The sequence below is a fragment of the Chiloscyllium plagiosum genome, chromosome 1 (assembly GCF_004010195.1).
Source record: "Chiloscyllium plagiosum isolate BGI_BamShark_2017 chromosome 1, ASM401019v2, whole genome shotgun sequence".
In the NCBI taxonomy this organism is placed as follows: Eukaryota; Metazoa; Chordata; class Chondrichthyes; order Orectolobiformes; family Hemiscylliidae; genus Chiloscyllium; species Chiloscyllium plagiosum.
The window spans coordinates 58655347-58672825 of record NC_057710.1 but is presented as its reverse complement, the minus strand read 5'-3'; the positions used below and the strand labels follow the sequence as shown (position 1 = coordinate 58672825).

The 17479-nt window shown below is 42.4% G+C and overlaps 1 protein-coding gene across 2 annotated transcripts in view; it reads left to right on the top strand.

Moving 5' to 3' along the window:
* The window catches only part of pdzd2 (PDZ domain containing 2), a 420957-nt gene that overhangs the window by 286840 nt on the left and 116638 nt on the right, over positions 1 to 17479 (top strand). For both annotated transcript variants that reach the window (XM_043687429.1, XM_043687436.1), the window contains one exon: positions 914 to 1046. In XM_043687429.1, the coding sequence (XP_043543364.1) occupies positions 914 to 1046 (133 nt within the window). The remainder of the gene's footprint in view (positions 1 to 913; positions 1047 to 17479) is intronic.

Here is a 17479-nt window from a genome sequence, read left to right as displayed (position 1 = left end):
TCAGTGTGAGGTGATTCACTTTGGTAAGTGTAATAAAAAGATGGGGTACTGGGCTAATGGTCGGATACTTGGTAGTGTGGATGAGCAGAGGGATCTTGATGTCTATGTACACAGATCTTTGAAAGTTGCCACCCAGGTAAATAGTGCGGTTAAGAAGGCATATGGCGTACTGGCTTTTATTGGTAGAGGAATTGAGTTCTGGAGTCCTGAGTTCATGTTGCAGTTGTATAAGACTCTGGTGCGTCCGCATCTGGAGTATTGTGTGCAGTTTTGGTTGCCATACTATAGGAAGGATGTGGAGGCACTGGAACTGGTGCAGAAGATGTTTACCAGGATGTTGCCTGGTATGGTAGAAAGATCATATGAGGAAAGGTTGAGGCACTTGGGGTTGTTTTCATTGGAGAAAAGAAGGTTTAGGGGTGACTTGATAGAGGTGTACAAGATGATTAGGGGTTTAGATAGGGTCGACAGTGAGAATCTTTTTCCACGTATGGAGTCATTTATTACAAGGGGGCATAGCTTTAAATTAAGGGGGGGTAGGTATAGGACAGATGTTAGGGGTAGGTTCTTTACTCAGCGAGTCGTGAGTTCATGGAATGCCCTGCCAGTAGCAGTGGTGGACTTTCCCTCATTATGGGCATTTAAGCGGGCATTGGATAGGCATATGGAGGATAGTGGGCTAGTGTAGGTTAGGTGGGCTTGGATCGGCGCAATATCGAGGGCCGAAGGCCTGTACTGCGCTGTATTCTTCTATGTTCTATGTAATCAAATGATTTAAATTAGCTCCTTACAGTTGAATTTTAGTGCATATGCACTTTAGAAATACAGACATCACAATTAAGGCACCATAACCTCTTAATTTTGTTCCACACACTAAACACGAATACCTAAGTTTCTTTCTCTTTCATTGCAGCCGAGGTGATCAAATTTTGGAGGTGGACTCAGTGAGCCTGCGGCATGCAGCTCTGAGTGAAGCATATGCAATTCTAAGTGAATGTGGTCCAGGCCCTATCAGCCTTATTATTAGCCGTCATCCAAACCCAAAGGTAAGAAATGTGACCAGGACCATGCATCCAATAGATACTGAAATAAAAATAGAAAATGCTGAAATAGAATTTATTTTCAACAGAATATGAAAATAGAAAAGATGTTTTGCAAACAGAGGACCAGTACAACTAATTCTCCTTTTTCCATTGAAAATTAAAGGATATAACTATGTGGACAGGCATCAGTTATTTCCCAAATCTGCGACACATATTATATTTGTAATCTCAAATTATTCAAATACTTTGTCCAAAAGTGTTATTATATTAATTAAAAAGTCTGTATAATTTGCATCTTAATGAATTTATACTAATTTGCATTTTACATGCTAACTTCTTCCACTGACACTCGAGGATGTTTGTTCCATTGAGATAATTTTTTGCTGAAATGTCATGTTTACAGAATCATTATGAATTTACTGTCCTTCATGTACAGCTGATAGTGAAGGAGTAAATTCTGCTATTGATGTGTGCCTCCTGTTTTCTATTTGAACTGTTCCCTTTACCATCACAGATGAGCATTTAGTACAATTATTTTACTGATTTAATGATTTTCAGAAATTGGACTTAGATTTAGAGATCTCCTAATCCCAAGTATTGAGGTATAAGGCTAACAGGTTAATGAGCTTCTAAAAATCACTGGTATTTTCAGAGGTGCAGCAATCCTGCCAAACTTAATGACAGAAATTTATTATCACTCTTTGGAACCAATTCTTCTTCCGATCAAATTGATCCTTCAGCTGGCAGGCTAAAAGGAAGTCCAATGCTAGGGAAGTGGAACATTAACTACTGCACCAGTGGGTTAGGAAAGAGAAAACATTGTGAATCCCATGGCATTTGCAACTAGTTTCAGTTGAGTTTTGCACATATGGTTTAATTCTGTCACCTATGCCTCCCATCCATCATTGGGTGGTTAATATTAAGATTAAAATATTCAATCAACATAATTCATGAGGGAATGGATTTTCCTATTCCAGACAAAAGTTAGGTCCAGTGCTGGCTCTCATTCCTGCCTTTGTTGCTGGGGTGCTGAGGTATGATGGAGAAAATCCATAATTGGATCCCAGTGCTCTACACCAACATCGGTAGTGCAGTCACAATCAATGAGTAGGACTCAGAATGTTTCCTGATCATATCTGGAGTCAAACAGGGTTGCCCACTCTCTCCTGCCTTGTTTCTGTGTTGTATAGAGCTATTTGCTGAGTCTATCAAGAAAGATATGATCGTGAGAGGGGTGACTATTCCAGGCACCAGAGGCCTGCAGGTCAAACCTCCCAGGTTTTCTGCTGTTTTCTGCTCGGGTCCACTGTTAGTATGTAGACTCCTGAACATCTGTGACCAGTTAGAACTGGCCTTGGGAGCCAAGTTAAATTGAGACAAGAGCAAGGGCATGTTCTTTGCGAACTGAGCTGACCGATCTTTCATCCCCTTCACCGTCAGGACAGGCTACCTGAAGGTACTGGGAATATGGTTTGGAGCAACAATACCATTAGAGAGGGAATTTCAGGATTTTGACCCAGCGACAGTGAAGGAATACCAATAACATTTTCAAGTCAGGATGGTGAGTGCCTTGAAGGGAATCTTGAACTTGGTGGTGTTCCTATATATTTGCTTTGTCCTTCTAAATGGAAGTGACCATGGGTTTGGAAGATGCTGTCTGAGGATCTTTGGTGAAATTCTGCAGTGTACTTTGCAGATAGTATACACAGCTGCTAGTGAGCACAGATAATGGAGGGAATGGATGCTTGTGTTTACAGTGCCAATCAAGTGGACTGCTTAGTCCTGGATGGTGTCAAGCTCCTTGAGTGTTGTTGGGGATGCACTTATCCAGAGAAGTGCTGAGTATTCCATCACACTCCTAACTTATGCCTTGTAGATTTTGGGGAGTCAGGAGGTGACTTACTTGCTGCAATATTCCTAGCATCTGATGTGCTCTAGTAGCCACTGCATTTATGTGGTGAGCCCAATTGAGTTTCTGATCAATGATAACTCCCAGAATGTTGATAATGGGGGAATTTAGTGATGGTAATACCATTCAATATCATGGGGTGCATGGTTAGTTTGTCTCTTATTGATGATGGTCATAGCCTAGCGTTTGTGTGGCTCAAATGTTACTTGCATCTTGTCAGCCCAAGACTGGATATTGTCCAGATCTTGTTGCACTTGCATGGACTGCTTCAGTGTATGAGGAGTTGCAAATGGTGCTGAACATTGTGAGAAGGAATGGAAGTGGGACACCACAAAAGGGGCATGTTTAAATCTAAATTAGCAGCTCTCGCTGTGACTACAATTTATGTGTAGATTTAAAAATCTGAGAGAGTCTTTATCTTCAAATTGACCAAAGCCAATGAAAAGTTTGGACTTGGGATATGGTAGGGGAAATTATCGCACTTTCTTCCATCAAATAAAACTATTTCAAAACAGCAACCCCAGTTCCCATCAGGCTACAGTTATGCAATTTCACAAAGTGCAAACGGCCACTTAGCTGCATGAAAATCTCGGAAAGTCAGAAGTTGAACTGTTTATGAGCTGTCCAATGACCACAAAGCCCAATAAACAAGATAGCAATTTCACTTTCCCACCCCACACCCTGCCATCCTCAGCAAGCTCAGCCAAGTCAGGAACAGAGGTGGCAGACTGGTATAGAAGCTTATTTTTGCTGGTCATCTGCTGTACTGTCCTGACTTGGGATAGAACAGTCTGGTCTGGGGTTTGATACAAACCATTATGAACTGAATATTCAAAACTTGTACATTTTCTTAGTGACTTGCCCTTGAAAAACATAATTGCCTGATATGTTCTGCAAAAATAGCGGTATGTGACAATACATGCAATTATCAAAATGCAAATCAGCTTGGAACTTACAATGAAGAAGAGATACCCTGTGAATTGTAAATTTCAACAAGCTATGCATCTCCTCCATCTGCTCCATCCTCTGCAGCTGGTTCCTAGACATCCTGGCCCACAGACCACAATCAGGTAAGGATAGGCAAGAACACCCCCTTCACAATAATCCCCAACACCAGTGCTCTGCACGGCTGTATACTCAACTATATTCCTTATACACTAACAAGAGTGTGGTCAAATTCAGTTCTAACTCTGTTTACAAATTTGCTGATGATACTACCATAGTGTGCCAGACCTCAACAACAATGAGACAGGGTATAAGAAAGTGATGGCTTAGTGGCATGGTGGAAAGACAACAATCTCTCTTTCAATGTCAGCAAAGTGAAGGAGCTGATTGTCGACTTCTGGAAGCAGAGTGGAGGTCATGCCCCTCTCTGTATAGATGATGCTGAGGTGGATGTAGAAGAGTGCTTCAAGTTCCAAGGAATAAACATCCCCAAGAATCTGATCTGGCTCATCCATGTTGATGCTGCACTTAAGAAAGCAAACCAAGCCTTTACTTGCTCAGAAGGCTAAGGAAATTTGGCATCCCCACAATGACTATAATCCAGTTTTATAGGTTCACGATAGAAAGCATCCTATCTGGATACATCACAGTTTGGTTTGGCAACTGCTCTGCCCAAAGACCACAAGAAATTACAGAGAATTGTGAACGTCCATCACGAAAACCAGCCTTACTTCCATTGACTCTGTCTACACTTCTCACTGCCTTGGGAAAGCAAGCAGCATAACCAAAGACCCCTCTCACCCCAGTTCTACTCTCTTCCATCGAGCAAAAGAAAAATTTGAAAATTTGTACCAACAGATTCAGGAATAGCTTCGTCTCTGTTAACAGACTTATGACCAGAGCTCTCATATTTGAGAGTTGGTCTTTCTCTGCACCTTCTCTGTAGCTGTAAAACTACAATTTGCATTCTGTTCTATTACCCTGATGTATTTATTTAAGGTATGATTTGTCTGGTTAGCATGCAAAAGCAATACTTTTTCTTGTATCTCAGTACATGTGACAATAATATATCAAATCAAATCAAATCAAATCAAATCAAATCACCTTCTTGAAACAACATCTCACATTTAATCTTTTCCCTATTCATTCCTTATTTTCAAATCACCTACAAAATCTCTGTAACCTCTTTTAGCCCAATGGCAAATATCTGGCCTCATCCAAGTCTGACCTCTTGGACAACACCAATTTTAATTGCTCCATTGATATCAGTTGCTCAGTGCTAAACGCTGGAATTCCCTTGATAAATGTGCCTCTCTTCTTTACCCTCTATTTTCCTTTTAAGATACTACTTAAAACTAAATCTTAGACCAAGCTGTTAACTGTCCACTCCAAAGTTGCTTCACATGGCACAGTGCCCAATTTTTCTTTAAATCTTTTCTGTGAGGAGCCTTTTGTTGTAGAAATACAAGTTGTTGTTACATAATTGTATGGAATTGCCAATCCACCTTTCTGCCCAGAAAGTGAAAATTAAAAATATACAACCTCATTATTTCAGGTTGTAAATTGATGGAGATTTTAAACTTATGTTTTCTTAACTTTTTTTGTCATTCTTTCTCCTCAGTCTTAACCAAATTGTTCTTCCTTGCTGTACTTGAATTCATCCTTTCTAACCTCTTCCTCAATCCTTCTCCTGTTTATTTCTCAGCTGTTTAATCTGTTGGTCAAGAAGAAGTGCTTATTGGTCATGAACATTACATATGCCATGCTTCTCTCCCACAAATTCATTAACTAGCACTTTGACTAACTTTATGGGCAAAAGGTTTTAAAATCTAAATGTGTGTGAACAAGTCTATTCAACAGAGTAACATGAGATATACCACTCCCACAAAATCTGGACTAATAGCTGATAATTACAAGAAGTTTTTATTAAGGCTAGTGTTCTGTCCAACCTGATTGAACCAATTGACTGGAGGGGTCTTTGTGGTTGATTTTAGCCCCCACAATGTTTCTTGCACAGTTCAGCAGTAGGATGATACAATTTTGACTGGTGACCACCACTATTAGTGGGTGAGCAGGTAGGTAGCATGGAGTGTAGGACAAATCAAATTACAGTACAGAAGAATGCCATTCAACCCATCATATCTCTACCAGCTCCCAAAAGAGCTACCCAGCTAGTTCCATTCTCCTGCCCTATCTCCAGAGCCCTCCCAGTTCATCCCTGTCAAATGTATGTTGCTGTCTTTTGAAACCTCCTACAAAATCCGCCTCCACCATTCTCCATGGCTGTGCATTCCAAATCCTAACAACTCATCTCACTCCTAGCTCTTTTGCTGACAGTCTTGAAATTGTGATCCTGAGTTACTGACATACCAACTAGTGGAAGCAATATATCTTCTTTTACCCTGAAACTTCTTCATAATTCTGAACATCTCAATAAGGTCACCTCTTATACTTCTCTGCTCCAAGAAGAATAAACCCAGTTTCTCTCTTCCTTCCTTGTATTTAAAATCTCTCATTCTAGTTAGTCTCCTTTGCACTCCCTTCAAGACTTTAACATCCATTCTTAAGTAAGGTGCCCTGAATTGAACACAATACTCCAAATGTGGACTGATCAATGATTTGTAGAGGTGTAGCATCACTCCTTTGCTTTAATATTCTATACCTCTATTTATTATCCAAGGATCCTATAAGCCTTTTTAACAATTGTTTCCACTTCCCTGCCCACCTTCAAAGAATTATGCATGTGAACCCTGAGATCCTTTTGTCCCTGTACTCTCCTCAAAGTTGTACCATTGACCATTCTGTTGGAAACTGGTATTAAAGACATTGTAACGGGATACTTGAATACGTTCAAGATATTAAAGCTAAACCAACATGAAATCATGTTTAACTAATTTATTGGAGTTCTTTGAAGAGATAAGTTGCGCTGTAGGTAAACACGAACCAGTGGATCTATTGTATTTCGATTTGCAGAAGACATTTGGTAAGGTGCCCACAACAAAGGTTATTGCAGAAAATAAAAGCTCATGGTGTAGGGGTTAACATATGGCATGAATAGAAGATTGGCTTGGGTAACAGGAAGCAGAGAATAGGAATAAACGAGTCTTTTTCAGACTGATGGGATGTCATTAGTGGTATGTCACAGGGGTTGCTGACTAGGGCCTCAACTGTTTATAGTTTGTACAAATGACGTGTATGAAGTGATCAAAGGTATGGTAACTAAATTTACTGATGACACAAAAATAGGTATGAAAATAAGTTGTGAAGGAAAGAAGGAGCCAACAAAGAGTCATAGACAGCTTATGTGAGTGGGCAATGATCTGGAAAATAGAGTACAATATTGAAAAGTGTGAAATTGTCAATTTTGGTAGAAAGAATATAAAAGAAACATGCTATCTCGATAATACGAGGTTGCAGAGCTGTGAGATACAGAGATATCTGGGTGTCCTAGGTTAGTATGCAGGTACAGCAAGTAATCAGGAAAGCTAATAGAATGTTATGGTTTATTGCGACAGGAATAGTACGCAAGAGCTGGAAGATTTTGCTTAAGTTATACAAGTCATGGTGAGACAGCATCTCAGGTACTGTGTAAAGGATTGGTCACTGTACTTATGGAAGGATACTAATGGGTTACAAGCAGTTCAGAGAAGGCTTACTAGACTTATACCTAGAATGAGCAGATTTCCTTGTGAGGAAAGGCTAGACAGGGTAGGCCTGTATTCTCTGGATTTTCAAGCCATTTTCTATGGCTTATAGAGTCATAGAGTCACAGAGCATGAAAACAAATCCTTTGGTCTAACCAGTCCATGCCGAACATAATCCAAAACAAAACTCATCCCACCTGCCTGCTCCTGGCCCACTCCCTCCAAACCTTTCCCATTCATTTAGCTATCTTTTAGATATTGTGATTGTACCCACATCCACCACATTCTCAGGAAGTTCATTCCACATGTGAACCATCCTCTGTGTAAAAACATTGTCTCATATCTGTTTTAAATTTTTCTTCTCTCACCTTAAAAATGTGCCCTGTAGTCTTGAAATCCCCCATCATAGGGAAAAACCAACTGCTATTAACTCTATCTATACCTCACATTATTTTATGAACTTCTATCAGTTTGTTTCTCAATATCCTACGCTACAGTGAAAAAACTCCTAGCCTATCCAGCCTTTCCTTCTAACTCAAAGCTTCCATCCTGACAACATCCTGGTAAATCTCTTCTGGAACCACTTTAGCTTGATAATATTCTTCTTTTAATTGGGCAGCCAGAACTGGACACAGTGTTCCAGAAGACATCTCACCAACACCCTATACAACCTCAACATGACTTTCCAACTTATATATTCAAAGGACTGAGCAATGAAGGCAGGCATGCCAAATACCTTTTTAACTACCCTTTCCATATATGACACAAACTTCAAAGAATTATGTACTTGCACCCCTAGGTCCCTCTGTTCTACACTACTACCCAATGCCCTACTGTTAATTGTATAAACCCTACCTTTGTTTGTTGCGCCAAAATGCAATACCTCACATTTATCCCAATTGAATTTCATCTGCCATTCACCTATTTGATCAAGATCCCTTTCTAATCTTAGAAAACCTCCTTCACTGACTACAATGCTACCAATTTTGGTATCGTCCACAAACATACTAACCATGTCTCTTATATTCTCATCCAAGTCATTTATATAAATGGCAAACAAAACAGAGCCCAGAACTGATCCTTGTGGAACACCACTGCTCGCAGATCTCCAGTCCAAAAAAAAACCCTCCACCATTACTCTCTGTCTCCTGCAGTTGTGTGAGGAAACTGTTATGTTCTAAAGAATGGTCATTGCACTTGAAACATTATAGACAATAGGTGCAGGAGTAGGCCATTTGACCCTTTGAGCCAGCACCACTATTCATTATGATCATGGCTGATCATTCGCAATCAGTATCCCGTTCCTGCCCTATCCCCATATCCCTTGATTCCACTATCTTTAAGAGCTCTATCCAACTCTTTCTCGAAAGTATCCAGAGACTTGCCCTCCACTGCCTTCTGGGGCAGAGCATTCCATATGTCCACCACTCTCTGGGGAAAGAAATTTCTCCTCAACACTGTTCTAATTGGCCTACCCTTATTTTTAAACTGTGTCCTCTGGTTCTGGACTCACCCATCAGCGGAAACATGCTTCCTGCCACCAGAGTGTCCAATCTTTTAGTAATCTTATACGTCTCAATCAGATCCCCTCCCAAAACTCAAAACTCAAGTGTAAACAAGCCCAGTTGCTTCAATCTTTCAACATAAGATAGTCCCGCCATTTCGGGACCTCATGAACCTACGCTGCACTCCCTCAATAGTCAGAATGTCCTTCATCACATTTTGAGACTAAAACTGCACACTATACTCCAGGTGCGGTCTTACCAGGGCCCTGTACAGCTGCAGGAGGCCCTCTTTGCTCATATACTAAATTCCTCTTGTTATGAAGGCCAGCATGCCATTAGCTTTCTTGACTACCTGCATGCTTGCATTCACTGACTGATGTACAAGAACACCTAGATCTCATTGTACTTCCCCTTTACCTAACTTGACTCCATTTAGATAGTAATCTGCCTTCCTGTTCTTGCCATCAAAGTGGATAACCACATATCTGTCCACATTAAACTGCATCTGCCAAGCATCTGTCCACTCACCCAGCCTGTCCAAGTCATCCTGTATTCTCATAACATCCTCCTCACATTTCACCCTGCCACCCAGCTTTGTGTTATCAGCAAATTTGCTAATATTACTTTTAATACCTTCATCTATTTCATTAATGTATATTGTAAATAGCTCCGGTCCCAGCACTGAACCTTGTGGTACACCACTGGTCACCGCCTGCCATTCCGAAAGGGACCCCTTATCACTACTCTTTGCTTCCTGTCAGGCACCTAATTTTCAATCCAAGTCAGTATTTTGCCCCCAATACTATGTACCAAATTTGCTCACTAATCTCCTATGTGGGACTTTAACAAAGGCTTTCTGAAAGTCCAGGGACACTACACCCACTGGCTCTCCCTTGTCCATCTTCATAGTTACATCCTCAAAAAATTCCAGAAGATTAGTCAAGCATGATTTCCCCTTCGTAAATCTATGCTGACTCTGACCTATCTTGTTACTGCTATACAAGTGAGTCGGAATTTCATCTTTTATAATTGACTCCAGCATCTTTCCCACACTGACGTCAGGCTAACGGGTCTATAATTCCCTGTTTTCTCTCTCCCTCCCTTCTTGAAAAGTGGGACAACATTAGCCACTCTCCAATCTGCAGGAACTGATCCTGAAACTATAGAATATTGGAAAATGATTACCAATGCGTCCACGATTTCTAGAGCCACCTCCTTCTACCTTCTGTCCATAGATGCTGCCAGACCTTCTGGGTATTTCCAGCAATTTCTGATTTTGTTTCAGATTTCCAGCATCTGCAGTTCTTTGTTTCATTTAAGATCCTGAGGGGACTCAACTGAGGGGACATTGAGAAGATGTTTCCTGTTGTGGGAGAATCTAGAATTAGGGGTCATAATTTAGAAATAAGGAATCACTCAGTTAAAACAGAGATGAGGAAACATTTTCTTCTCTGAGAAGGTTGTGAATTCCCTTCCTCAAAAGGCAGTGGATGCAGAAACATTAAATATTTTTAAGGTAGATATATTCTTGATTACTGAGGGGAATGAATGGTCAACAGGGAGATGCAGCAATGTAAAGTTGAGGTTAAAATCAGATCTGACATGACCTTGCTAAGTAGCTTACACTTGTTCCTTGTGCTTCTGTTGTATGAATGACTATCTGCCCGATTGAAAATCAAGCATACGGTTTCCAATGGGCATGCATTTAGGTATGGGAAACAGGGTTTCTGTATCACCTTGAAGAAGAAATGTCATCAGGCTTGAGCAATCACTTCTGGTCACCTTGATCATCTGAAATAAAGTAAAAGGCATACTGTTCTGGGCCTCTTCATATTCCAATCTTATTTGGACTAGCTTGGGTGTGTTGGGAAGTCACAGCAGTTTCCCTGCTGAAGCCAAATTTAAAAATATTGGTGTCCAATTGATGTAATCAGACCTGATCTGTAGATCTATTAATTCAGACCTCACCAGGTTAACATTGAGCAAAGTAGGATGCAAATGGCTTTCTGGTGGAGAAGTAACCCAGTTTCTGCTGTATGGATTGGTTTTATATTCTTTGCTTCTCCAGCTGGTGGGTTTGAATAAAGGGTGTGGGTCATTAAGTTCTAGTGTGTAGTTTACGTGTCACCTGGCCGTTTGACCCCCATGTTGTGTGAAATTTTATAGCTGTGTATATGGATAGCAGCTTTTCCACCCATGGAATAACAAGGCTCTTAATGGATACTTGAGCACCACATGACCAGCCTCATCCTGCCCCCTCAATATTTTACCCACAGCAGGGGTTGGCCCACACCAAGTAGGTAGCCCAGTTGATGTTGGGGTGGGTGGTGTGGTCATCCCCATACCCATCAGTACTTTGTAAAATCCCTCTACAACCATTCCCTGCCAGTCACCCTTACTGCTTTACCAGCACACCTTGCCCAGTCACAGTCACCATTTTACTCTCACTCCCCATGTTTACTTCTCAAATCCATTCCCTGTCACCCATCTCACTAGGATCTCTGAGTCTGACTCCAATGAAATACCTGCCACATAGTCAGTGACAGCTCCACTGGGAGATTTTCTGGTCCCAGAAGTAAGCAGCACTCCTGTCGAGTATGGCTATGATCACAGAGCTGCTAGCAGTTCAATTGGAAATTCAACAGAATTTCCTGACCCTGAGGCATGGAAATTCAGCTTCCATATGATAGTGGGGCAGAGAGGGACAAGAGGACCACAGCACCATGTAAAATCCAATCCTTCGTTTCAGTGGTGGAGCATGTGTCTCATTTGAACTTGTCATAAATGTAATTTATTCCCAACTTGCCTGGTGTTTGACTCCTTGTCCTTTCTACTTTCTGTAAAGGCTGTGTAAATCAGACAGAAACACCCAAATGAATTGTAAGAAAAAATGTTCCAGTGCTTCAGTGCCAGGAAATATAATAAGTGACTTTAAATTACAGATGTCTTCTAAGTACTTACTTTAAATTCATCACAACAGGAGCTCTATTTGTAACCATGACCTCACCTTTATGAAGTATTACTGATCTAGTTTTCCAACTATTGTTCAAGACTAAGATTTTTCAATCTGGAAAAACTATTAATGAAGATTTTTCACATTCTTCTATTGAACGTTTTTAATTTGGTCTGATTTGAGATCCAGGGGTGGAATACAGTATTTATAAATGCTATAGATATACATAGTTGTTTGGTATGTCTCATAATTTTGAAAGTTGTCGTAATTTCATAATGAATATTTTAAACTACCTACATATTTTCAATGGTCACAGATAAGACAGATTTTAGTGTCATTCCGCTCACTTCCTAAGCTTAGTTATCTTGAGCAGGGAAAGTGCCAACATCAGCTGCAGCAATTGCCAGGAGAGAAGACAAAATCAGGGAGATCAATGGTGCTTGGTCATTCCGAGGCACCAACTCCTGATGACAGCTAAGGAGGAGGCTTTTCCACACATCTTGCTTTCTGATGTGTCAGGCTGACCAAACAGAGATGGCATTCAGAAAGACCAGAGGAATAGAAGAAGCTCATGTCAAATGCTTCAACAAAAAGGAGGTTTACAAAGCATCTTGAAAAACAGTGCTAGTCACTATAAGTATTAATTTGAAAATAGTTTTTAACTGTCAGATTTTTACAGTTGAAGTGTTTTTTTATTCTCTTGTGAGACATGGACATCGTTGGCTGGCCAGCCTGTCATTAGTTGCCCTTGAGAATTGGTGCTAAGCTGCCATCTTGAACCTTCTTTTAAACTGTAGCATTCCACAAGCTGTAGGTTGGTCCACGATGCCCTTGAGGAGGGAATTCCAGGATTTTGACCCAGTAGGTAAATTCCGGGATTTACCATGGGTAAATTACTGCAGTGCATCTTGTAGATAGTTCACACTGCTGCTGCTGAGCATCGGTGGTGGAGGGAGTGGATGCAGTGCCAATCAAGTGGGCTGCTTTGTTCAGATTGGTTAGAGACAAAAAAACTACAGATACTGGAATCCAAGGTAGACAAGCAGGAAGCTGGAAGAACACAGCAAGGCAGGCAGCATGAGGAGGTGGAGAAGTCAACGTCTCAGTTGTAACCCTTCTTCAGATCCTGTAGAAAAGTTACACCCGAAACATTCTCCACCTCCTGATGCTGCCTGGGTTGTGAGGTCTCCTACCCTCCTGCTTGTCTACCTTGTCCAGGACCGTGTCAAGCTTCTTGAATGTTTTTGGAGCTGCATCCATCCAGGCAAATGGGGAGTATTTCATAACACTCCTGATTTGTGCCTTGTAGATGGTGAACAGGCTTTGGGGAGTCAGGAGGTGAGTTCCTCGCCACAATATTCCTAGCCTCTGACCTGCTGTTATAGCCACTGTGCTTATTTGGTGAGTCCAGTTGAGTTTCTGGTCAATGGTAACTCCAAAGATGTTGATTGTAGCATTTGTCAGCCAAAGCCTGGATATTGTCCAGATCTTGTGGCATTTGAACATGAACCCCTATAGAGGGGTTAGTCAGATGGAAAATTGCAGATGGTATTTAACCCTGAAAAGTGCAAGGTAATGCACTTTGGAAGAAGAAATAAGATGAGGGAGTATTTAATGAATGGCAGGAATCTGGATAGCTTAGAGGAACTAAAGGATCTTGGGGTAATTATTCACAGATCCCTGAAGTCAGCAGAACACGTGAATAGGATAGTTAAGAAGGCATATGGGACACTTGCTTTCATTACTCATGGTCTAGAGTGTAAGAGCAAGGAAGTAATGATGGAGTTGTACAGTGCATGAGTCATGCCACAACTGAAATACTGTGTGCAGTTCTGGTCACCTCACTAAAGGAAAGGGTGGGGAGGGAAATGTATCTCTGGTAGTGGGGTCTGATTGTAGGTGGCAGAAATGGTGGAGGATAATGCACTGCATCCAGAAATTAGTGGGGTGGAAGGTGAGAACCAAGGGGATTCCATCCTTGTTGCATTTGGAGGGGTGGTCCTTGAAATAAGAGGCCAGCTGGGACGTCCTGGAGTGGAATTGCATCTCCTGGGAGCACTTACGATGGAGGAATAGAGAGTAGGGGTTAGCATTTTTACAGGAGAGGGAGTGGGGTTGGTAGGGGGCATTGGACCAGGGGAACACCCTGGTCCTCACCTTCCACTCCACTAATCTCTGGATTCACCATATTATCCTCCACCATTTCCATCACCAGAGGTATATTTCCCTCCCCACCCCTATCTGTGTTCCGCAGAGACCATTCCTTCCAATTCTCCCTTATTAGGTCGACACCTCCCTCCAACCCAACCGCCACTCCCAGCACCTTCCCTTGTGCAAGAGATGTGAAACCTGCACCCACGCCTCCCCCTCACCTCTGTCCAAGGCCCCAAAGGATTCTTCCACATCTGGCAGAAAGTTTTCCTGCACATCCAAACACCTCATCTACTGTCAAGAGTAGAATGGTGCTGGAAAAGCACAGCAGGTCAGGCAGAATTCCTGATGAAGGGCTTTTGCCCGAAACGTGCTTTTCCAGCACCACTCTAATCTTGACTCTAATCTCCAGCATCTGCAGTACCCACTTCTGCCTACCTTATCTACTGTATCCACTGCTGTCAATGTGGTCTCCTGTACGTTGGGGAGACATGATGCCAACTCGCAGAACATTTCAGAGAACATCTCTGGGACACATGCACCAAACAACCCCACCAGCCTGCGGCTCACCACTTCAACTCCCCTCCCAATCCGCCAAGGACATGCAAGTCCTGGGCCTCCTCCACCATCAAATCTGACTCCTGGTGGAAGAACGTCTTATCTTCCATCTTGGGACCCTCTAGCCTCATGGCATCAATATCGACTTCACCAGTTTCATCATCTCCCTTTCCCCACCTCACCCCAGATCTAATCCTCCAACTCGGTACTGCCCTCTTGAACTGTGCTACCTGTCCATCTTCCTTCCCACCTATCTGCTGCACCCTCCCGTCTGACCTATCACAATCACCCCCCCACCTGCACAACTCAGCATCCCAGCTACCTCACCCCCCCACCCCCACCCTCCTATTTATCTCTCAGCCCCCTTCACCCCTCCCCATCCCTGATGAAGGGCTTATGCCCAAAATGTTGACTCTCCTGCCCCTCGGATGCTGCCTAACCTGCTGTGCTTTTCCAGCACCACACTTTTCGACTCTGATATCCAGCATCTGCAGTCCTCACTTTCTCCTGTCTGAAGTCTGTGTCCCATTTAGCATGGTGGTAGTGTCACACAACACGATGGAGGGTATTCTCAGTGTGAAGACAGGGACTTCATCTCCACAAGGAGATGGTCACTCTTACTAGTACAGCGATGGACAGATGCATCTGCAGTCAGTAGGTTGGTAAGGATGAAGTTAAGTATGTTTTTGCCTGTTGTTGCTTCTTGGTCCTCCTGCCGCAGACCCAGTCTAGCAGCTTTGTTCTTTAGGATCTGACCAGCTTGATCAGTAGTGCTGCTGCCGCCGAACCACTCTTGGGGGACATTGAAATCCCTCAACCCGAGTATTGTTTTGCACCCTTGCCAGCCTTGGTGCTTCGTCCAAGAGTACTGATTCATCATCTAAGGAAGGATAATATATGGTAATCAGCAGGAGGCTTCCTTGCCCATGTTTAATCTGAAGCCATGAGACTTCATGGGGTTTAGCATCAATATTGGAGACTTCCAGTGGATACCACTGTGCCACCAAACCTCTGCTGGGTCTGTCCTGCCAGTGGGACAGGACATATCCAGGGTTGTTGATGGTGGTGACTGGAACATTTTCTGTAAGGTATGATTCTATAAGTATGGTTATGTCAAGTTGTTGCTGAGCTAGTCAGTAAGACAGCTCTCTCAATTTTTGCACTAGCCTCCCGATAGAAACGTACAGTATAGAAACAAACTCTTCATCCAACTCGTCCATACTAACCAGATATCCTAAATAAATCTAGGCCCATTCGCCAACTTCACTTTCCCTCCTTGTTTTGATTTTCTCCTAGAGATGCTGACTCATGTCATCAATCATCTTAACATCTCAGTTTTAAACTTAATGTTCTATTCATCAATCCTTGAGCAACCAATCTCAGTCTAATCAATTCCTATGGCATCTGACTTTCCAATAGAATGAAAAGTGGATGGAAATCTGGGTACCTGACTGCTGTCTCTCACTATCCTTCCTTGACACATGAGACTGAGGCCAATTGTGCTGCCAGTACCAGCAAGCAACTAATTAACTCAACATAAACCTGTTCTGATGAAGAGTCACCGAACTTGAAATGTTAACTTTGCTTTCCATAGATGTTGCCAGACCTGCTGATTTTCTCTGTTTTTGTTTCAGATTTCCAGTATTCATTGTTCTTTGTTTTATATCAGAGTAAATCTCATTGTTACAAAAACAGCAAGATTATACATAGCAATCAGTGGGAATCCTGCTGTTTTCTTCCCACCTCTAGTTCAGTGCTGTGATGACATTTATGAATCATCTACTGAGATCAGGTAATTTATCACATTCTCAGAATCAATCCCAATATAGCAAGTTTACTTATACAGCAGCTGTAAAATAATATTGGCTCAGATATTTCCAATGTCCAGACAGATGTTTCTGCAGCGTAGACTGGAATTGCATGTCAGGACCCTGCAGGTACCCTGACGTAACAGACTCTGAGGAAATCACCTGAATAATTGAAGATGCCTGCATCGAGAACCCACAAAAAAAATCTATTTTAATTGGAAAATTCAGTGGGTTCAACTTCAAGTAATTTTTTTTTACTCATTCATGGGATGAGTGTATCACCAGCTAGGCCAAAATTAATTGCCCATCCCTAATTCAGAGTCAACCACATTGCTGTGGGTTTGGAGTCACATGTAGTCCAGACAAGGTAAGGATAGTAGTTTCCTTCCTTGAAGGACATCACTGAGTTAGATGGGTTTTGACAACAACTGACAATGGTTATATGGTAAAAACAATGACTGCAGATGCTGGAAACCAGATTCTGGATCAGTGGTGCTGGAAGAGCACAGCAGTTCAGGCAGCATCCGAGGACAGGCAAAATCCGAGGACAGGCAAAATCGACGTTTCGGGCAAAAGCCCTTCATCAGGAATAAAGGCAGAGAGCCTGAAGCGTGGAGAGATAAGCTAGAGGAGGGTGGGGGTGGGGAGAAAGTAGCATAGAGTACAATAGGTGAGTGGGGGAGGAGATGAAGGTGATAGGTCAGGGAGGAGAGGGTGGAGTGGATAGGTGGAAAAGGAGCTGGGCAGGTCCGACAAGCCCGGACAAGTCAGGGGATCGTGTTGCTCGAGATTAGAAACTAGGATGAGGTGGGGGAAGGGGAAATGAGGAAACTGTTAAAATCCACATTGATGCCCTGGGGTTGAAGTGTTCCAAGGCGGAAGATGAGGCGTTCTTCCTCCAGGCATCTGGTGGTGAGGGAGCGGCGGTGAAGGAGGCCCAGGACCTCCATGTCCCCGGCAGAG